The sequence below is a fragment of the Myotis davidii genome, unplaced genomic scaffold (assembly GCF_000327345.1).
Source record: "Myotis davidii unplaced genomic scaffold, ASM32734v1 scaffold419, whole genome shotgun sequence".
Taxonomy (NCBI): Eukaryota; Metazoa; Chordata; class Mammalia; order Chiroptera; family Vespertilionidae; genus Myotis; species Myotis davidii.
The window spans coordinates 4,359,888-4,383,933 of NW_006294998.1; the positions used below are offsets into that span (position 1 = coordinate 4,359,888).

Sequence of the window (24,046 nt, forward strand, 5' to 3'; positions counted from 1 at the left end):
CTTGAAATGACAAAATTATAGAGATGAACAAGAGATCAGTGGCAATAGATTGCCAGGTGACAGGACAGGGGGTGGGTGGGTAAAGGTAGCACAAGGTATTCCTTTTCTGGTAATGGAAAAGTTCAGTATGTCAATTGTGGTGGCATTAGAAAAATCTATTTATCAAGTAAAATTTCATAGAAGTATACACACACACTCACACTATATATACAGACACTAGAATATATATATATATGCATATATATATGCATATATACATATGTGTATATATATATATATTCACAGAGGAATGCAAGATGAAAAATATCATGAAATGTGCCAATTTCAGTTCAGTTTCTTCATTGTGATATTGTACTATAGCTATATGAGACTTTGCCATTGAGGGAAGGTGAGGGCAGGGTACCCAGGACTATACTGTTTTTGCAACTTCTTGTGAGTCTATATTGATTTCAAAATAAAAAGATTTTAAAGCAGGTATAGAATGATTTTAAAACTATTAATCATTTAAAAAGAGAAATATCCCTTCACACAATTGGCATTTAAAACAACCTTCTTTTCAGAGACTTACTTCTAAAAGTCTTAATTTTGAAGTGATGACTTTTTAAAGTTTTAATCCAAGCAGGCAGCTGTGTCAATTCAAAAAAACTATGGTCTGTGAACATTAAAGCTTCAACTTTGATCCTCCACTCTCCATTTTCTTCTTCAAATGCCCTTTATTTGACCAGGAAGAATGTCATTTCCAAAAGTACTGAGAGAGCCACATTTAACTTGAACAACATTGTTCTTTTAGGTTATTAAGGCTGTTCAATTTTCTGTTGCTTGCTATCCTGATTGGAGGCGCTTCTTAAATGTCAGACTGAGGAAATTGCACTGGTTCCAACACAATAAAAAAATAAAAATATAAAAGCAAAGCTTTTGAATTAACACAATCAATAGCCTTTGAAAGCAAAGTTAAAAAGCAACAACAATTGAATGTTAGATGCACAAACCTATCTTGTTCTTTTTCCCCCCCTTTCAATATCAACAATGGCCAAGAAATTGGGGAAACACAATAGAGAGTTCAATTCAAAAAGCTCTTATTGAGCACCTAAGTCATAATCATAAGACCGTATAATGATGTGCGTATCTTACGGAGTGGTGCAGGTTATAATGATGAAACAGAGTCCACAATGTCCATGAGGACATTGCATCCCAAATATTGACAACTGCTCCAGATTTCACCCTGGCACACAGAGTGAGAAGAAACACAACCTTATATAATGCCAATGTCAAGAATGCCAAAAATCCAACGGTCAAAGGAAGAAATGACTTAGGCAGCTCATGAAAATCGGTAGGTCTCTGGAGAAAGACATCAGGGTCAAGAGAGAAATCGGAAGACTGTGGAAAACCAAATCCTGAGCACAAAGGTTTCTAGGACTGAAACCACGCCAAATAAGTAAAATGTGTAAGAATTTGGAATTCCACATTGACTCGGTACGGAAAATACAGAATATTTTCTCTATTTTCTGTGAATGGCGTGGAATACATGTAGATAAAAGAAATTTTTAAAACAACACTACTGAATTGTGGATAAAGTTTGTCATTTTCAACAAAATAACCCATCTGAAGATGATATGGTAACACTAATGTGTGTTCAGAAGTCATTACAATCCTTACTTTTGTTCTCCCTTGTTGTTTTTGTTTTATTGTTGGGATAATAAATTTTAGAATTAATGGTATTAATCCAGTCTCTAAATATTTTTATAAAGAAAGGTTATTTATATTTTACTTCACTTATTTGATTTGGAGTACATAATGCACTAACTTTCTATCATGTTAATCATGTTAATTCTACTTTATTAAAGTCAACATTAAATTACCAGGAAAAGTAAAAATCAAAAGGCTATGACTATGAAGTGAGTAAGAAATAAGGTGGATTAATGGATGAATAGAAGGATGGATAGATGTCAGGAAAAGCAGCTGTAGGAAATATTAAATGTATAGGAGTGGTAATATGGGTGTTCCCTTTTCTATATGTTAGAAAATTGTCATAAAGTTTTGGAAAAATGTACAAAACAAAAAGGGTAATTAGAACTTTCAGTGCTTAATTAAATAAATAAACTCTTCATTTCTGAAATAGTATATTGGGGACTGTGTCCATATACAACATAAAGTCAAGAAAATGCTACAGAAGCCAAAGCCTTGCATTGAGAACTTCCAATGTGGTTACTCGATAAAAGGATAAAATGGCATCAATTAGTTGCTGTTGTTCAAAGTTTCCATTTATGCAGAAACACCTTTTATTTCCCTACCTTTGTAGAGGTGTTATGCTTTGTCAGCATCTGAATGTTCTGGAGATGTAAATGTCAACTGCAGATCCAAGTTTACTTGATAAGACTGAAACTCCCCAAGAGGTCCAAGTGATACAAGTTAGGTTTATTCTCAGATGTAGAACACAAGAACTGCAACATATAATTACTTCATTTAAATACCAAAATTATATGGAACCAACCAAATAAATGTGAAAGTAATGTTTGTGTCTAAATCATGAAAAAAGAGCTTTCAGTATTTTGTGTGTGTGTGTATGTGTGATCCATACTGTTTTAAGTATTCTTTCCACTTGAAGTCAAAGCAAATTTTTCAGGGAGGCTGAAAAGGGCCTCATTGGCTTATAAGTGATTAACTTAGGGTGTTTCCTTGTTCGAGGCAAATAGCACTCACTGTCAGTTGGTTAGTAGCTCCTCTGAATTACTGCAAGGTTTTCTCACATTCAACACTGGATCCATTTTCCACGGAATTCCAGAACTGCCAAGCTTCAGAGACCCGAAGCCGGGCAGTTCCATTGCCTCTAAGCAGGGCTGCACCTCAGAAATCCCAGACAAGTTGATATCGATCCTTTTAAAAAAGTTATGTACGAAGGAAGTATATCTGGCAGCCTCCTTTAGAGACAGGGTCAAATAACCAGTTGGAAAATTGTCTAAAGGTGTCACATTAAACTTTAATAATACCTACATTTTTATGGGGCTTTTATCTTTGTAAATTGCTTTCACATGCATTATCTCATTTCATGTTCTGTTGCAATGAAACAGTGTCTAGGTTTTTAGGGCTGAATTACAGTGACATAGATATCAAAATGTTGACGGGGACATTGCAAGAAAAATGAGTATTACTATGCCGAACAGAAGTCTTTAACAAGAATTACTGGCTTCAAGAGCAAGTATTCCAAAGGGTTAAGATTCTGATGGTCTTTTAACCCTTTGTTCTAATGCTGGAGGTTTGCCAGAACCGTTTCACCGATTTTTTGTTTTAAGAATGAAATGAATTACATCTTTTTTCCTCCCTTCCACCCTTCTTATTTCTGATTTCCTATTCCTTTTAATACATCTACAGGTCAGCCCCACCCCAGGGTGCATCCGTGCTCTCATGAAGATGCTGTATTGCCCGTACTGCCGAGGACTCCCCACCGTGAGGCCCTGCAACAACTACTGCCTCAATGTCATGAAGGGCTGTCTGGCAAATCAGGCCGATCTGGACACCGAGTGGAACCTGTTCATAGGTAAGGAGCATTTGCACTCATCCAGAAACAGAAATGTGGGGACTTGCCTGATGGTAGGTTCAAAGTTGTGATGACTTGTGGAGACCACGAGGATGTTTAAAAAACACAAAACAGAACAGCATTTAGCAAAGTATAAACAGCGTTCTGCATTTTCCTTCTTGTTTCATTCTGAAAAGTAAGACTCCCTTTCATATGGTGAAGGACGATCCTGTTAAAGATGGCACAAGGCAGCTGTATTGAGTTAGCTGATGTCCCTGCGAAGATGAAAGTAGCGTGTTGAATTTCGGTGAGACTTAGGAAAGATTCTCCTAAAAGAAATCCACAGTACTGTGTCTTTTTTGTTTGTATGACAACGTAATCCCGGATACACAGATATTGTTACCCAACAGGATGAGACTGTTCCCTACAATCCCCTGCCCCTGCCCGCCCCCCTCTCCCCCCTCTCAACACAGCAGAGCCAAACACTGAGTGCTGAGTTTTGCAGTGGGAAAATTCGATTGCTTTATTTGCAGAGCACTAAGCTAGGAGAACGGGAAGCCTATGGCTTAATACCTGAACTACCGGACGACGTAGGATGGAAGGGTTTAAGGAGTTAGGGGGAACAGGTATGCGAAGCGCTGGTGGGGTGATTTTTAAGGGAGGACCTTGGAACTCGGTCATTGATGATAGGGGGCGTCTGCACGGGATCTTCCTGGGCAGCAGACCCTTTGCTCTGAAAGGGTACAGTATTCAAGTTCTGGTCATGTTCCCATCCCATGGTTCCCGGGGGAGGTGAGACTGTGGTCCCTGGGCAGCTAGAAGACAGGGTGCCCCCTGTGAGTGCTGCCTCTGTAAAATAACTCAAGCGCTGTATTAATCCCCATCTGCTTTGAGGGAGCGGAACCAGTTCTAAGCTGTTCTATGTGATTTATGTGCTGTTTCAATATTAGTAAACAACTCCTTCCTTAAACATCTGTGATGAAGATAGCTCAATATTGTTGGTAAAGTATGCAAATTTCCTTCCTCTTTCTGTGGAAAAGAACGCTTCGAGCACACAAGCGTGAATCAGCCTTCCAGTCTTGAGAAGGTGGGAGGAAAGGAGGTGGGGAAGATTCGGGGAAGGGCTGTGAATCATGGCTCATGTCTTAAGTTGCAGAAATCATGCGGGCTTTGCACTGCCAAAAGGTATTTCCCAACTAGCTATCCAAGGATAAAAGGACACATTTCACCGGCAGGCTTCTCCCAGGAAAATACACAGGCCTTGAAAGAGTAAATGTATTTTCCCTCCCCTCTGTCAAATGGCCTTCAAATAAAAGCACTTTCAATTGCATTTACTGCAATTGCATAGTGACAAGCAGAGCGGTGCAAATAACACCGGCACTCCTCAGCCTCAGAGGGCCTGCTCACTTATGCAAACCTCTAAGCCAGAATGCACGAGGAGAGTCTTCTGACACCTTAGATTTGAGCAGGAGAAGAAAAGAGCTAAGACGTGTTGCAATACAGAACAACCTAAGCCCACTGTGCAGAGAAAGATGTGCTTAAGTTACCGGCATTCAGCTGCGTCAGGGAAACCCATTGGCTAACACACTCTTATGCCTAGAAAGGCCAGAGGAAATGGTTTTGAAGTTTTATGAAAAAGATTTGAGAGTGGGTAGATTCAAATGGAAGTCCTCTAACAAAAATCTCAAAAATCATTTTGGAGAGAATAAATTGACATGCTGTTCTCGCCTTTCAGTGGGAGGGCAAAATCTGCTTGTATGATCTTGGGTTACTTAAGTTGAAAAATTAGGGAAATTTTTTTTAAAAGTTAATCATTCAGGTACCCTTCTAATGCAGAAATGACATTTTTTGCTAAGATGTTGGAGGCGGATATGAATAAAAAAAGTAATCAGAATAAACTCGATCTTCTAAAATATTCATGTAGATTAATTTTGGCAGACACTCTACCCAAATAATGCTAATAAAAATGTACTCTCATCAAGAAGTCTAAAAATGTTTGCATATTTTAAAAACCAGACTAAACTTTATAGCATCAGTTTCGAGTCGTAAAGACTATTCAGATGTTTGGGTTGAAACTGCCTAATTCATAGCACAGTTAACTTGTCTTTGGTCAGCCTGCAACTTATTGACAGGAATGGACATGTGGATTTTGTTTCTTAGAGCAAGACATGATTAAGAATGATAATATGGACTTTTTAACTTGTAAGACCAACAGTGACTTCTTAATTGGCTTTTTTTTTCTCAGTGCTGGTTGGGTATTTCAGTGTAAAACAAATCCTTAAACTTTTAATCAATCGGGTTTCCTAATTGCCAATTTGATGTGTAATTAAAAGTCTGGAAAACCATGTGATTGAAAAACTAAAAGTGGAACCCACCAAGTGTTTTAATGAGAAGGAAACCTAGTGGTTAGCCCTACATTAATATGTATTCATAGCCAGTTTTTCCCTATCTCGTTTTCTTTATTAATGCTAGAGATATTTGATTAGTGCTGTCAGTTTTCTTTCTTCAGATTTTGCTATGACATTGAGAATTGACCACCAACATAGACTCACAAAGCAAAATATGTTCTTGCTAATACTTGTCCTGATGTGAAGCATTGCTTCACAAATTTATCACAGAAATTAGTCAAATGTGTCAAATCCATTTTCCGCACAGATATATTCAAGATGACAGTGTTGCAGTGTTCATGAATACAGCAGCAAAGACCAGTGAGCAAATCAGTGCTCCAACAAAAGTTCTAAATAACAGCCCTCCCTTTGGTTAGCACCTGCAGGCCATCACTCTTGGGCGTCTAGCATCATTTCATCAAACCTTTCACTTTTCTTGCTGTCAATTGCATGAGTCATTTTTGCCATTTTATAGGTTGTTTTTATTATTGTGCTCATCAAAAAATGTTAACAGTGAATGCAATCAACCGTCAATAAAAACAGGAATCGAATTGGAGGCACATTGTCCTGATCTTCACAAAGCCACAAACTAATTGAAAGTTATTTGTAACTGTTTGGAATTCAGTGGGTGTCTGGACTATATCTAAAGAAAGGCAACTCACTGATAAGATGAACTGTTGGAAGTGTTCAAGTAAAAACCCCTGTGGTATTCCATTCCCTTTCGAGGTTCCATCCTGGAAAAACAATCAGGAACTGACTTGGGATGCATTCTTTTTCTTTTCTAATTACTTATTTTTAACTTAAATTTATTGGGGTGACAGAGGCTACTAAATGGATGAACGTGTGACGAGTTACTCCTTTTACCGACAATAGTTACTCAATAATAATGTGGGGGGCACTATCTCTGTGCAGGGCATGGAGTTCAATTTCGTAAAGGTTGCATTTTAATCGTCCTCCTTTAGGAAGTTTAACTCCATCCCCTGCACACAGAAAGTGCCCTCAAAATTCTTCTCAGGAAACCACTCTAGGGAAAGGAATAACTCTTCACCTCTTATGCAAAGAACTTTAAAAAAGAAGTTGCTGACAGCTTTGAAGAAGATGGTATTAGACCCATTTTAGAGTATTTGAAAAGCCTCAGTTCACCTCTGCCAGGAACTCGCAGCCACTTTCTAGGAGCATGTGGGATTCCCCAGTACATGGCATATGCACTTCAGTTGCTGCACCCAAAAGAATGGGCCTGCTGCTGCGCCCCTGAGGTAGGCAGCACCAAAGGAACACAAGAGTGGTTTCTAGCCTTTTCTATTAGAAGCTATGCAGTAGGAGAAAATGCAATTTGAGGCGTTGACAGTCTCTGCTTAGGCACTTACCCCAGGTGTTACTGTATATTCATACACAACTTATCCCAGCCTTATTGTTTGATTGTTGCCTGCTGCAAAAGGGTTTTCTTGAAAAAAAAAATGTTTTCGTGAAGTAAAATGTCCTAGAGGGAAACAGTTTGTGGGCAGAATTTGTTGTTCAGTAATATGCTGTGGTTATTTTTAGTGTTTGGCACTGCTGCCCACCCTCCATGGGTAAGAATTGCTCTATTTAACAAGGGGCCATATTACGGCTGGAATTACATTTATATAGCTCTAATAAATCTTGCTTCTAGTATAAAGATATAGGATGTGTGGGACAGCCTCCTCCAAACATCTGGTACCTTCTAAGACTTTATAGACTGTTAGAACCAGAGGGGGGAAAGAGGCTGTGAGTGTGGAAAGGCGAATGTGACACAAAAGGCAGAAATTCTATTTTGTTCTCTAATGTTTTTTATTACTAGAATGTTATAGGGTGCTTATTACCTCAAGTATAAGGCAAAACTATCTCTATGTTTCCACAAAAGTGAAACCTAAAGATGTTTTTGTCCAACATTGTAGCCTAGTGTTTTAGGCTATCCCAGTTAATAAGACACTAATATTCTTCGTATATTAATTCAACTCACAATATTGAGCAAGATACACACATTTTTTTACCCTTGGAGAATTTCATGTCATTAAATTAATTACAATCAACTGTGATAAAGTGCTAGGAAAATAGAAGCACCGATGCTAAATGTCTACTAAGCAGAGGGACTTACCCTCATGTGGAGGGCCGGGGAAGTCCGGCCTCTGTAAGTATAGAATAAAACAGTGAATAAGGCTGCATTGCATTAGGGTTGTCAAGCATAATTGAAGTCAAATAGTCATAACATATGTAATTGTTACAATATAGATCCCAAATATTTTCAAGTTCTGTGACAATTTCATGATCTGTCAGTGGCTCATAAATATATGTTCAGTAGAGGTCCAGTGCATAAAATTCGTGCACTGGGGGGGGGGGGGGGGATGTGCGCGTGGGGGGGGGGGGGGCGGTCCTCAGCCTGGCCTGTGACCTCTCGCAGTCCAAGACCCCATGAGGGATGTCCTCCTGTCGGCTTAGGCCCACTCAATCAGGCCTATGCTGGCAGTCAGACATCCCTCTCATAGTTCAGGACCCCTCATTCCTTACCACCTACCTCCTCACTGCTCCTTACTGCTCAGCTCTCTGCTCCTTCCTTGGCACTGGAGAGGCTACTGCCATGGTGCTGCACTCTCCAGCTGTGAGCACAGCTTCTGGCTGAGCAGCACTCCCTCTGTGGGAGCGCACTGACCACTGGGGGCAGCTCCTATGTTGAGCTTCTGCCCCCTGGTGGCCAGTGCACATCATAGCAACTGGTCATTCTGGTTCTTCTGCCATAACGGTTGCATAGGCTTTTATTATATAGATTTTATTTTTGACAAGTTTTATGATTAAGTCTCACGACCACCACTGCCACTGACTCTATCTGGAAAAATCTGGAGAATTTATGTCAATTTTCCTCAAGAAAAGGTTGAGTTCCTTGACCTATAAATGCCCTCCAATTGCCATGAGGGGCTGAACCAGCAAGAAGCTTGCATTTTTAATTTAGGCCTTAGTCGCTCATGGACCAGACAAACTAGTGGTATCGAACTTTCTGGGCTTTCTTTCTCCTTTTAAACTAGCCAATCATTACATCTCAAGACAGCCCATGACAGAAAGCTACGATGAGAGCACCAGGCATGAAATCCAAGGTGGGCACTGCATCTGTGCCATGCCAAGAGACAATGCAGTACTACCCACTCATTCTCTCATTTACACATTAATCCAGCACATTTATTCACTAATCCAACTGAGTGCCTAGGATGGGCCCTGCTCCGGTTTATGCGTGGGGGATAGAAAAGGCTCTGCTGCTGAAAACAATGAATGGAAACAAATGGACAGAGAAATGGAAGGGGCTGTAGTAAGAGGCCGTTTTACCTCACTCTGTGAGTCTACTCCTTTAATGAAACTATGACTAAAAGTCAGCGATTTTAAAAAGTGCGTATTCCTGTTGTTAATGGACTCTATGAGTGCAGGGATGGCAGAAACAAATCAGGTTATGTATATTAGAGCCAGCCCCAAGGAAGCTGTGTTAGGTCAGTCAAATGACTAGTGTCATGTCCTAAATTGCTACTTTGGGGTACAGATGACTTTCTTAGGACCTGCAAGAGTTGTTTATCTTCAGGGTATTTAGTGTATTCACAACTCTGTGCTTGGGGTAAATGTTACTAGATACCCATTCACTGTTTCTAATAAATAAACTCAGATTCTCTTTTTTTTAATGTGCAGGACTGTGGGATTTTGTATTTCAGAAGGATATAAAATAGACATAAGGAAGTATTTCAAGAATTTGTATAAGATACTCCTCATTCAAAGACTTTTATAATGAAATCCTGTAATATAAATCTGATAAGAAATATTTTTGTTACAAAGAATTCTGTAGTAAATATGATATGACTCTGGCTGTCATATCCTGAAATGCCATGTTTCAAAAACCTCTAGACTCTCAGCATAGAAAAAAATGTTCCCTTTCAACCAAAGGAAAAGAAAAATTCAAGAATCGTACTTAGCAGCAAGCTTTCAAAGTTTCTTCATCTCTGTTTTGTACCAGACAAGAGCCTGTTCGATAATAATACAGGCCAGAAACACAACTCTCAAATCGAGGAACAAAAGCCAATGGAATTATGCTAGAATTTGGTCTCACTGTTAGCTATAGAACTTGCTTTTGCCCATGTGCATTCCTAACAGCACCAAGATTTTTTTTTTAATGAAAACATTTTATTTTCAATTAGTTGAAACCTTACACCACCCAACCAAACTCCTACCTTTTTAGTCATTGATTTTTTCTCATTGCTCATGAATAATTATCATATGCTGTGTTCTCTCATAGTGCTGGCATAATGCATAAGCCGTATTAACAGCTTGCTGAGGGGAAAAAAAAAGAAAGAATGAAAATAGTTGGCTGATACCCAGCAGCCTTTCATGAGCGGCACTTTTTATCAATTTCCTACATTTAGAAATGGTTTACTTCTCAACCTCACATGTGTGAAAGTGTTTTTATGTTGTAGCGTAGGGTTAATGCCTTAAGGGTGGTATAATGTCTGAGGCTATTCAGCAAGCACAGAAGCAGGCGTTTCTTAACCTCTGAACACTTACTAATGCTGGTCTTGAGGCAACAAAGGGGATTCATAGGATAGCAATTTCTATTCAGAATCAAGGGGATTTTCCCATGGATCAAAGCAGGCAAAGTACATCAAAACTAAAAGTGCTTGGTGTCATACACAAGTAGTCATTCCAAGGTGTGCGTGTGTGTCTTTCCTTTACCCACAATGTCAACTCTTGTTCATTTTTCTACCCCAGTTTTCATATTCTCAACCTCTATAGAATTTATAATTGTTGTGAATCCATTTTCTAATTACTGATGACTTCAGATATCACATTCTCAACTAGACTTGCAAGTTGGAATTTATGCTGCAATATAATGTGATACCAACCAATAGCTTCTACTAAAGCATTCCTATTTTTGCAAATAGAACATCCTTTAAGATACAAGATGTTCCATTTATAATAGGAAGTTCACTGAAATACCCCGTATGCCTTTTCAGGTCTCCAATTTCTATGAGAACTGGCAACAGAAGGATTTAGTTTACCGGGAGAAAGCAGAGCATGTCAAAATGGTTCAAGGTGGCTAGAGAATAGCCTTTGTATTTGGGGTTTTACATTTTGCTTCCAGTTTACACTTCAGTTTCAATGTTTTCTCTATAAATGCTTTAATTTGATAATTATATCAAAAGGTACCTGTTTTTGCCAATTAACATCTGATTTCATCATCATGTGATAATTTTCACTGTCATGTTTGAGTTTCAGTTGTAGCACAGATGTCTGGCTTTTGGCATGCCAAGAGAAAAATATGTGATGATTCTTTAGAATGGAATTAAACAGACTCCAAAAAGCCCACAGACCCAGAGAAAAATCAAACACTATAAACATTAGCCCAATAACATTCTTAGCAATTCCAATTTGAGGAGATAAGAGGAACATGAGGTACAAGAAATTGTTGTAGGAACTAAGAAGTAAAGAGAGCCTAAGTAAGAGGATTGTTAAAGAAAGCGCTAAACCACATGGCTTTTCACAAAGTCCCAGGGCCATCATAAACAAAAAGTCCTGGTGACTGGTGGAATGGAAGGGGGGTGGGGGGTGGGGGTGGGGAATCTCCTGAGGCATTTAGTTCACTCTGCAAATGCTGATTTACAGCTAGAATGAAAATCTGTATTTGAACTCAAATAATAAATGCCTGTGTGAGGTTGTAACACTTTATTAAAATATCTTAAAAATAGTGTTATTGAGAGTCTTTTGACTTCTTTGCCCATAAATATACCATTTACATATATATAATTATATGGATAATTAAATCTATATAGCAATATATCTCACAATTGCTCTAACAGCTTCTTTAAGACATGATTAGCTCAAGCGTAGAAGTGCTGATCATTTATTTAGGGTCATTTTTGAAATTAGTTTTAGTTTTTCTCAGGCTTGTTTCTTTAATATTATAAAAGAGGCTTTTATAATTTTATTTTCTTCATCTTATTGTCTTTGTTACTTGTTTATTAATGAACAACCCTCTGAGGAATCAGGGGTGGGAACCAGGTTAGAAGAGATGGCCCCATGAATTATTCTGATGGTTAAAGGCATGTTTTTCATTGCTTACTCTAAAGGGAAATGGGTATTAATGTCCTTGGGAATAATTTAAAATTTTGAGAACCTTCATGGAATATGAAAACTTCGAGCTTATAACTCATTTAAGAATATTATGTCTACAGACACTTGGTAAGATAGCCAGGAGACAATTTAAATTAAAATAGAGCTTGTCCTTCATCTAACAGTTTGTATATAAATCCCACATAAAAAGGCATGTCCTTGATTTTTTTCTTTGCATAGATTTAAATAATTTGTTATGCTAAGAATTTCCTTTATTTTAACCTCTAAAGAAATAAAAATTAGAAAGAAATAGACCATTGAATATATGACATTATCCCCATGAAAGGATGTATCTATATGCAGCACTTTTTTTATTTTCTAAATGTTATCTAGAAAGATAACACTGATAATTAAATATAAAAAAAATGATGGTCAGTATTTACCACTAAAATCTCAATGCTCCAGAAATTAACTTATTTAATGGGAAGCCCAAGAATAATATTGGGTGAAATGAATGAGCTTGAAGATGTGAGAGGATTTTGGAAGTAGCAGCGTTGACCCCTTTAATTGCCTGAGCTGATGTGGTTTTCAGGTTGACTGAATCAGAAAGTGAACCCTGTCCAACAAACTCAACCTATGTCTATCTCTGCAGTAGTTTCACACCCACTTGAAGAAGTCAGTTTTCCCTAAGGAAACAGGACTACTCCTCTGTAAGAGAATTCATTAACTTCAAGGAAAGTATTCTCAAAATATACAATAGTCAGTCACTTGGTGAGGCTATTTGGAGACCTTGGTGTTATCACTTGTGGATGTGTTTTCGGGTTTTCTAAATTCAATGTCCTTGATTATTGTTGGATTTGTTTTCCATCTTAAAAACAGTTTAGTGTTTCAAACTTTTCTGTGTTAGCATAACCATAGAAATATATTCCATAGTCCAAAAATCTCTGGGTAATACCCAACCAGATGGGAGAATTGAAGTCCTCAATAGTCCTAAGCATGTTACTCAGGAATAATTCTAGAAACACCAGTACACAGTGCCCTGTGAGGATATGGATCATGCATATGTCCCTTCATTAATCAGCATTTTTAATCACTGAGCCTGAATATAAAATATTTGAAAAGTTCTAGAAGATTCAATTTAATGTGTGCCATCCTTTATTGGTTGAAGATCCAGAATATGCTTCACAAGATTGTCCATGAGAGAATGTTTAAATGTGTCTTGCTACTTACTCATTTAAAATCATAGTATCCAAATTCTGAACCCGAAAGTGTTATAAGAAACTTCATTCCCCAATTTCTATAGTTCTGAGTTTTATTTCGAAAATATTACATACATACCAATAATAGCTAACTTTTATTGGATACCTATTTTATACCAGGCAAAGTTATAATCACTTTACACTTTTAATGGTTATAATAACCCTATTAAACAGTCAATACCATGATCCATTATGCAGGTGGGAAAACTAAGAGAGATAACTTGTGACCTGTAGAAAGTCACAGAATTTGTACGTTGCAATGACAGAATTTGGTCTCAGAGCTCAAGTTCTTAACCACTACTAAGTATTCAGGAAGAAACTCTTAGTCTCTGGCTACATGAATTGATGGGTATATTGGGGGAAACTAAAAATTTGATATTGTCAGCACTGTCTGGTAGAATTTTCTGCCACAATGGAAATATTCTATGTCTGTGCTGTCCAATATAGGAGCCACTAGTCACATGTGGTTATTAAATGCTGATCAACTGAATTTTTACTTTATTTAATTTTAATTATTTAAGTTTAGTAACATGTGGCTGTTGAGCACTTTAAATGTGGCTAGTGTGTCTGGGGAACTAAGTTTTTCATTTTATTTCTTTTTAATTAATTTAAATTTTAATTATTATATATGGCTAGTGGCTACTCTTTTGGACCATGCAGCTTTACGCCATTAAAACACTTATAAGTTCCATGACATATCTCAGCATCTGAATATATCAGATTCTCTTTTAGAAAGGTGTTTATTAATTGCCTTTTTAGTGCTTAGATCTAGACTAGGCATATAGTGGACACTAAAGAAATAAAGACTTGCCCTACCGGTTTGGCTCAGTGGATAGAGCGTCGGCCTGTGGACTGAAAGGTCCCAGGTTCGATTCCAGTCAAGGGCATGTACTTTGGTTGCGGGCACATCCCCAGTAGGAGGTGTGCAAGAGGCAGCTGATCGATGTTTCTCTCCCAGCGATGTTTCTAACTCTCTATCCCTCCCCCTTCCTCTCTGTAAAAAAATCAATAAAATATATTTAATAAAAAAGAAATAAAAACTTTACTACCTGATCTTGAAAAATTACAATTTTCTGAAGAGATGAAATGTGTGCTTTCAAGTGGGAGTTTGGTTGAGTGAATATGCATAGTAAGAACAATAGTCTTGAGTCGCTGCATGAATGTGAATCGTGACTTCATGATTTATTATCTGTGTGCAACACGGGGAACATTATTTAACCTTCATAAATCTCAGTTTTCTCATCAATAAACTTGAGAAAATAGTACCTAACTCTTAACATTTTATGGATTAAACTAGCTAATGCATATAAATCTGTGGAATAAGACATATCCACAGATGTAGCTGAAGGAGCAGCAACATGGTTCCCTGTTTGGGTGAATAACCTGGAAAGGTATGAACAGGAAATAGAAAGTAGAAAGCAACAGAGCACATGAGAAGGCAGGAGAACATCAGCCAGCAGAAACATGCAAACGAAAGAAGTAACAAGGGCAGGCTGAAAACCAAAGTAAAATCGTCAGAAGATAGTTTATCATCAGAGCTGAAGGGACAAGATTGGAAGTGCACTTCACCATAAAACCTGCTTCTTAGTCCTGTTTATGGATTGGCCTTTGTTTCTGGGAGGCAGGATCCATCCCAGTAGAAGAAACCATGCCCTTGCTCAGGTGAATAATCATTCGGTGACTCCATAATGGGAAAGTGGTGGTATGATGTTAAGAATCAGCATGGCTGACTTGTGAAGAAACCAGTCAGGCTGAAATAGACACACTTGCTGGCATGTGCTGGGAGATGAGATTGGTCAGGATTGGACTGTTGAAGCTTTGAAAGTCAACTTCACTTGACTTTCTTTGTCTTGTACACGATGACATACCACAGGGCATTATAATCCAGGGAATGGTGGGATCTGAATAGTAACCTGGCAGACAAGTGAAGGATGGATCCAGGTGGATGAGACTAATGGTAGTGAGACTGGAAAGGTTATCTGAACATGGAATGGAGAGGGAAAGGAAGATAGCATGAATGACAGACCTGGAACTAAAAGGATATAAGATTTTATGTCTAAACTAAGGGCTCGGTGCATGAAATTCATGCACGGGGGGTAGGTCCCTCAGCCTGACCTGCACCCTCTCCAATCTGGAAGCCCTCAGGGGAGCCCTCTCCAATCTGGGAGTTTCTGTCTGTCTTTGCAATCATATGAGCAAATTGTCTGAGGCCCCAGCCCAGTCTGGTTTGGTGCTCACAGAATAATAGAGGTTTTTGTTTTTTTCTTTGCTCAATTGGTGGAGATTTCCTAGAAGTTGCAGAATATCTTCCTTTTAATTTTTCCTCGACACTCTGACTTTACTTATGTCTCACCTTCGCTTTCGCTCCATCCCCCACCTGCAACAGTAATTTGCTCTGGGCTCATTTGCTCTAGTATTTAGGACAGTGGTTGGCAAACTGCGGCCCCTTGAGTGTGGCTCTTTCACAAAATACTACTTGCGGGCGCGCACATACAATGCGATTGAAACTTCATGGCCACACTCACAGGGCCAAAGAGCCGCATGTGGCTCGTGAGCCGCAGTTTGCCGACAACTGGTTTAGGAGATCCCGCAATGTGTCTGCCACCAGAACTATGATTCCCAGCATTCCTGGTGCTCCCCGCTCTCTTGGTTTCTGCTTCCAGTCCAGGGGCTGCAGAAACCAAAAACACTGGGAACTCCAGCCACCCCCAAGCCAGGCTAACAGAATCAGACACTTCAGTGGTGTCCCTGGGACCCCAGCCGCTCGGTGCTGGCAAGCACACACGCTGGCCACAGGCTCAGAGCAGGCAGGGTCTCAGGGACTCCCGCCGTGTCACCTAGCTATGTTGCAGGCAGGCATCCCACCCTGCCCCTGGCTGCTCAGCACCTACACATGTACACACTGCACACAGACCCGCCATCTTTGTCAGGTTAATTTGCATACACATACCTGATTGGCTGTGGGCATCACAGAGGGATGGTCAATTTATGTATTTGTCTATTATTAGTATAGATATAGGTGACAAAGGGCAAAGAAGGAAATATGTCAGATATGACTGAGATAATAAGCACATGAAACAAAGATGGTGCTGTCAGAAAACACTGAAGCTGGCTTGGGGCATGGCAAACATGGATTTCTTCAATCTGTTTCGGGTTTGTTGGGTTTGAAAAACAGCAGCACCAAAAATGGGAATGCCCTGTTGGATGTTGGAAATAGACATGTTCTATGATCCTAGAAGAGGAGCGAGAGATGCCAAGACCACTGGAGGGCTCCACAGCCGAAAGGGTTCGGTGGCCAACTTCATAATCAACTCCAACAGGTTGTGCCCAGAATTCCCTCTCCTGGGCACTGCTCACCTACCTGTGTGTTCTTTCCATGTGAAATTAGACTCTCTGTATGCCTTGATGTTAAACATTTAACAGCATGCGCATCAATATGATTCTCAGAATGAGCCTACGTCTATACTTCCCAACCTCTTTAATCAAGTGTCGTTACAATGTCAGCTGTGGATATCTAAAACTGCTGAACATAATGGTTCCCCAGAGACATGCCTTGGTTACTCCCCACAATATATTTGTTCATGATTCAGGACCCCCTTGACGCTCATATCCATCACACACACCGACATTTTGTAATTGCAGTAGATCCAAGAGGAAATGTATTTTCTATAGGCTTTGACTTTTGCAGTCCTCAGTGCATGAAATCTAGGTTTACCTGTTCTTTCTGGCCACCGCCAAATTCTAAATTGTAAGTGGGGGCATGAATTTTGTTAATTTTACCAAAAAATTTGCCCCAAGGGCATTTATTTTCTTCAATGGCAAAAATGCCATGTATCAGAAAGCAGCTTCTTGCTTTGTGGCAAAACTGTCACCACTGACAACGCAACATGTAAGGACCAGTGCAATCTGTTCATTGGTTTCTGAACATGGAGTGCCCTGGAGGAGCTAGACAAACAAGCACAATGCAGCCTTCGCAACTCAGCACTGGAAGGAGCAAGGAGGGTTTTTTTGAATCCCATATTGCCAAGTTACTGATTTAAGAATGCCCTAGAGTATAAATTATTTCTCCAAAGCTCTGTAGTGACTTTTGTCAAATGCCTTCTGCTTAGCCCATTAAAAGTGAAAACCATGAAATATTATTTGATTTGTAACCCAAGAAAATGCCCTGAAACCACCTGTCTCTCTCTGGAAAGCTGCCAGAACAAAGTGAGAGGAAAGGTCGAGCCTGAGAACCACAATGTGAGGCTGCGGCATGTGGCTCAGATCACAGGTGGAGCCTGTGGGTTACACTCAGGCTTCCAGTCTCCTCCGAAGCATTTACATTTCTTTTCCCAAATCCACGTGGGAGTCCCAGGTTTTGAGATTGACATTTCAAATAGTTTAATGGTGGCCATGCAATATATATGTATTTAGAAATCTGACAATGAACTGTATTGAATAGTTATTACGTTTTCTTTGAATTTGATTTGGAGACGTTAGTTTCAGGATACACTTAATTTCCATGTGGAATTGACAGATATTAAATTCCATTTTTTCCTGAGTGCCTCAGGAATTTTTTTTTAATCGTTTCACTTCTGCTGTGCCAGACCCCGATTCCTATCCACTTGACCTGTGAAAACTGGGCGTCAGATTGCTTGTGTTCATCACAAACAGGTTAAATCAACCTTTAAAACATGAGACACAAAAAGTTTAATTTAAAGCTACATCCAGGCATATTTTTAAGATGCAGAAATTAATAGTTTGGAAACACAAAATGATAAAGTATAAGCCTTGTTCAATGAATTGATTACAAGATAAAAATCAAATTATTTAATCTGAAAACCTCTTAGTCTAGCAGAGAAACACATAAGAGCTAGCATGGCAGTTTAGGACAGTGCCTGTGATCATTCCCGGTAAATCTGTATCAATTTATACAGGAAAAATGCCGTAATCTGTACGAATTGAGGAAACAAGGACACCAACATCTAATTATTCTCTTCTAGAAGGCATTTGAGAACGGATTTTAAGATTTAGGCTTGACTATTTATTGAGTACCTATTGTCTTCCAGGTAATACATACACTTTGAATAATTATAAAGTGAGTGTTTATTAAAATACATTTCATTTTTAAAATTGAGCTATAAGTTGTTAAAGTGTGCATACATATTTGGGGGACACCCTGTACATAAGTTACAGTTACCAACCCATACCCCTTTAAGAAACATATTTACTAGCTTGAGGAGACTATTGGTATACATTTCTTTTTGTCTTTCTAGTATCCAGTCAAAATAAAAGTTTTTCAAGGATACTAAGATTTGTTATTTCTTCCCTGTCTTCTTTAAAGTGATTATGTTATTCATGAGTACTAGAATTAGGTTTACTTGTTACTATTTGTATTTCATTGTAAGTTCCTTACATCAGTAATTTTAGTTATTACTTTATTTTGGGGTAGAATGTTAAACCTAACTATAGTTTTAAATCTCAAAACTATACAAAACATGTATAATCTGAGAAAAAAACCAGGAGAGCCCCATCTCGTAGGAGTCAACAACAAAGTGGTACTATTTATAGAAATAACAGTTCATTTCTTCCTTATTCATACAAACTCCTGACCCTTTCCACTTCTTTCCATCCCATCCCCACCCACCATTTATAGGTTGATTTTTCGTTTACCCTTTCTGTACATCTTTTGCCCAAATGAGCAAATAATGTGTCTTTTCTTCTATCTTCTTTTTTTCATGAAGGATAGAATACTATACTCTGTTGCACTTTGCTTGTTTTACTTAATTGTGGGAATTATTCCAGATCAGTTCATAGAGATCTTCCTCATTCTTTTTTGCAGCTGCCTAGTACTCCCTTGTGAGCAACTACCATGGTTTATCAGTATAATTTCCAAAATTTTACTATTGTAAATAATACTGCAATGGTTAACTTAATGCATATGTATTTTTGGAATTGTGTCTTTAGAGTACATTCCAAGAAGTGGGATTGCTGAGTCAAAATGTAAGTGCATGTGTGGTTCTATTAATCGGTATTGCCAATATTCCTCTTGAAGGCTTGTACCAATTTATATTCCCACCAGCCACAAGTGCTAATGCCTGTTTTCCCACAGCCTCCCCAGCAGAATGTGTTCCACTTTTGTGTTTTTGTCAGTATGATACATGGCAAGTGGTATAAAATTTTTTATTTTTATTTTATCATTTTGATATTATTAATTGAATAAATTAACAACATTTTTTTTCACTCACCATGATTAGCACTTGAGAAATTATTTTGTTTTGTTAGGAAATTCTAACTAAGATAACTCAAAAAAAATGTTCTATATGTTAATTTATTAATAACTTCTTGTTAATAAAGAAGATTTATTTTTAAGTATTATTTTTGAATGTTAGGGAAATATATTTATTGTTTCCTAAATTCTCATGATGTATCTGTACTCTATCGCAAATGCTTTCCTTTAGTAGAATGCTGAGAAATAAGTTTGAGCATATGAAGAAGACTGTAATTACTGCAATTATGGAAAAGTAATTTACTGGATGTATGAATTGAACAGATTTCAAATAGAGTAAATAGGCCATAAAAACCAAACAGGATATTGAAAATAAATATTTTGGGAGCTAGAAAATTGCTGGTTGGATGTACATACCAAATGTAAATGTTTGCTAACATTTATATAATTTAGTTTCCTAAAACTTAAAACCATAAGGTTTTCCTTTAATTAAAAAAACTGAAATAGATGCTAAGATAATTAAGTGTTTGCAGATATAATTCTTCCTCTTGTTCATCTGGTAGATATGAGAGGCCTAAAACAACTTATTTTATGATAATTGGGTTAAAATGAAACAAAAAAAAACCTATAGAATTTTTCCTAAATTTGGAAATAAGTAGAGCCCATTTGGGAAGGAACCATTGTGGAGCATGGTAAAATAAATATTTAAAAGAGGTAGAGATAAAGGGTAAAGGAGAAAAGTCTTGTATTTTGGTTCTAGAGAGAACTAAGTTATAGCCTCAACTCAGTCACTTGTTATCTGTATAGAAATCTGTGGCCTCCTGCATTCATTTGTCCTTGTACTAAAGCCAGGTAGTCTTCCAAGAGCACAGCTCCACTCTGAGGTATGCCCTCTACCAGCACCATGTTCACATCTTCTCAAGCAGAACTTCTGGTAAGCCCTGTAAGTCTCAGCCAAGGATCTCTGTTTATAGCATTAATTAATGGCATTCATTAACGACAGTAAGTGCTTTTGCATTATTTTATTTAATCACCCACATAGTCCTAAGAGACAGGTGAAATTATCGAGTAGGAAAGTGAGCCTCTGAGAGCTCGAGGTCAGGCTGCCACTAAGTGGGGGAGCCAAGGTTCCATGCCAAGTTTGTCCAAAGCAAAACCCATGTTTTAACTTATCGGGTACACTCTCCCACAGCTCTAGCCTCCAGCCAGGAGGCTACCAAAAAAAAAAAAAAAATAGATTTTTTGTGAACCACAGACCTAGAATAACCAATATAGAGATCTCATCCAGGGAGATAACTATGCGCTCTTTTCTTTTTTTCTTTCTCGATCGAAAAATAACATTTATAAAACATTGCACACAGTCAACATTCTTTCAACTTGGGTAAGATGTTTTTCTGAATTATAGTATTGAAACCTGGGCCATATTGCTCTGAGCACTTGGAGAATTGCTTTTACAAAATTATACTCTGTAGTCTTCCCAGTTGTCTACAGTGGAGGTCTTATAAGAACTGCCTGGGCTGAGCTCACCGTGGAACTTATTGTGGAGATGCCGTGGAGAGAGCTCTCCAGGGTATCATATAGGATCCCCGTGAACAGATCAGAACAGAGTCAGGAAAAGCTAGTCCCCAAGTTACTAGTTAGATTTAATCTAATGGAAAATTTAATTATTGTAAACATTCATTTTTCCCACATTTCTTTGACCCATCAACTGTCAAAACAGCCCACCTTTATTTCTTATAACATTAAATTTTTATCATTACATCTTATCCTTGGAGTCACCTCATTTTTCACTTATCTGGATTTCTCTTTTATTGATGTTACTAGAGGCCCGGTGCATGAAATTCGTGCATGGGTAGGGTCCTTAGACCTGGCTGGCTATCAGGGCCAATCAGGGCCTTCCAGCTGCCAACTGGGGCCTTCCTTCATTCCACGCCGCCCCCTGGTGGTCAGCACATGTAATAGCGAGCGATTGAACTGGTCTCCCAGTCGAACTCCCGAGGGGCACTGCATATTAGCCTTTTATATATATATATAGATTTTTTTGTAATTTGTGTCTATACGCCATTAATGTCCAGTTTTCAATTAGGTTAAATTTGAATAAACCTTCTCTACATGCCCTTAGGTGAGTCGCTTAATATTTCTGAAGCTTGGTCTCATTAGTTATAATGTACTTGTCTTTTTTAGTTGTCAGAACTAAGGCATTGTGTGTAAAATATAAAATAAAACTTTGTGGTAAATAGTAATTAAGAGTAGGCAACCCTAGGAAGCTTGAGAATTTTACTTCTTAAACATAAACTTAAAAGCGAGAAAGGAACTTAAAATCTGTAGTGGTTTGCAAGGTAATATAATTTTGAATTATGTTATTAATCTATTTGAATAGTATTAATTGCAAAAGTCTAATTAGGAGCCCAAGTACTAGTTCCTCTAAGTACCCAATTGGTCCATTGAATGTTTTTTTAAGTGTAGCATTATTCTTGGATAACATTAAGGGATAATAAAATCAGGATATAACACTAAGAATTGCTTAAAAAACAACAACTGACAAATGGCAAATTATCAATTAAATATTACTAAAATATTCTAATACCAGAGCTTTTCACAGTGCTCTGGTAATCCAAGCCAATTTGCTGAATATACTTAGCAAAGAATAAATTCACTGTCTCAAACACATCTGTGATACCCCTTTCCTTCCTATTCAATACGCTTTGTTTTGTTTCTCAGGGAGGAAAGTGATTAAAGTTGTTTTTGTCTGAAAGTCATGAAAGCTGTTTCTCCTGATCTTTTTTTACCTACAAAAAACAAGTAGTGTGAAAGAAAAAAATATGTAAAAAATACCAAGGACTTTAATGAATAATTTAAAGCAAATAATATACAACGCATTTAAGAGTAATGTGAGTTGGGAAATTTTCATTTAAATGTGCAAATGCTGCTGGACGCATGCCAATGTGGTAACTACAAATACTCATTATAATAGAGAAAACTGTTTTGCAAGGTGTAAATGGTCTTTGTCAAACAGATTTAATCAGTGTTATTTGAAAGGCTCTTTAAATTATCATACCAGATGCCAATAAAATATATAAACCCTGCACATTTATAGAACATTCTATTTATTGACATTTCTTCTGATTTCTAAAAAAAAAAAAAAAAAATCTAGAAACTGTCCTGGCCTCCCAGTTTATAACTCTTTGTCCAAATTACGCAGCATCTGACTCCAAGTCCACAGTTGATAAGCTCCAAATTTAGGTAAAATTTTTTGAAATAAATATTTATTTCACAGATTTATTTCAAATGCAAAGGTAAGTAACACTGTTGAGAAAGAGTTTAATTTTGTTCTTTGGAAAAGTTGGCATTCTTTTAACTTGTAAAAAATATTCACAGGAATAAATGAACAATTTGGTTAGGGTCACCTATAGGAGGAGAAGAAAGAAGAGCTGTGGGAAAACAGGGAGACTATTAAAGAGTGGGAAAAATAAATGATGAGGAGTTCTTCCACACTATCCTTCCCACACTTTCACATGAAGAGCCTGTTGCAAGGAAAATAGATAGTATTGAGTACAAGAATGATGGCTTATCAATATATTTTTACAGTAGCAGGAAGAGCTATAAGAATGAAATGGTGGTGTCAAAAATAGTTGTTGATTAAGAAATGACATTGATTTTTCCATAGCACTAGAGGCACAGAAATTAGAAACCAGGATAAATGAAGTTAGTGTTGGATGACATAGCAAAAGCCTGACTTGCAAGTAGACGGGTATAAAGGAAATAAGTTTAGGATGAGCAGTGAGTGCCCTTGGCTTCCTCTCCGGGGAACATGTACCCATCAGCTTCCAAATTAATTATTAATTTGTGAAAGCTTCATCAGCTGTTTTCTCTATGCCTGGCCCTAGGCTAGGTGCTGCAGGACTAAGAAAAAAAATGAAAGAGACAGAAACCCTAGCATCAGGGATCTCAGAGCTTTGTAGGGGACTGGATCAACTCTCCCCAAGAGAGTATCTGAATCTGCAGCAAATTGCAGGGCTGGGCAGACGACACCAGGGAGAAGATCCTGAGTATGTCCTTAAAATATCTTCTGACTTGTCCCCTGCTGCTATCACTCTACCCCTTCCAACCCTGGGCCCCATGGCCCTCACATTGCTTCTTGTTTTGTTTGTTCAGGCCTACTTCCCTCTGGCCATTATGTTTATAAAGCAAGTGTCATCACTGTGATCTTTCCCCTTTAACCCTAGCACAGTGTTCTCCACATTATGAGTTGGTTAATCCATAATTATGAGAAATAATTGACTAATTTAAGAATGACTTGTGTAGATTGAGGAAATCAAAGATATGCTGTGATAATAGAACTCATATGCATATGACAACTGGGACCTGCTGAGCAACAAGGCTGTGAGATCTACCTCCAGCTCTTGATAAACACAAAGATCTCTTCACTGTTCCCAAACCCACCAGGCATGTTCTCACCTCAGGGGCCTCACACTTGCTATCCCCTCTTCCTACTCTGTCCTTTCCTCAGATGTTCACTCACATAGTAGTTTCCTTCACTCATTGAGGTTCTCACTCAAAATGCACCTTTTCATTGAGGTTT

The 24,046-nt window shown here is 38.1% G+C and overlaps 1 protein-coding gene across 1 annotated transcript in view; it reads left to right on the forward strand.

The window, feature by feature from the left end:
• The window catches only part of GPC6 (glypican 6), a 1,121,458-nt gene that overhangs the window by 755,222 nt on the left and 342,190 nt on the right, over window positions 1–24,046 (forward strand). The window contains exon 4 of the mRNA XM_006769576.2: window positions 3,370–3,535. Within this exon, the coding sequence (XP_006769639.1) occupies window positions 3,370–3,535 (166 nt within the window). The remainder of the gene's footprint in view (window positions 1–3,369; window positions 3,536–24,046) is intronic.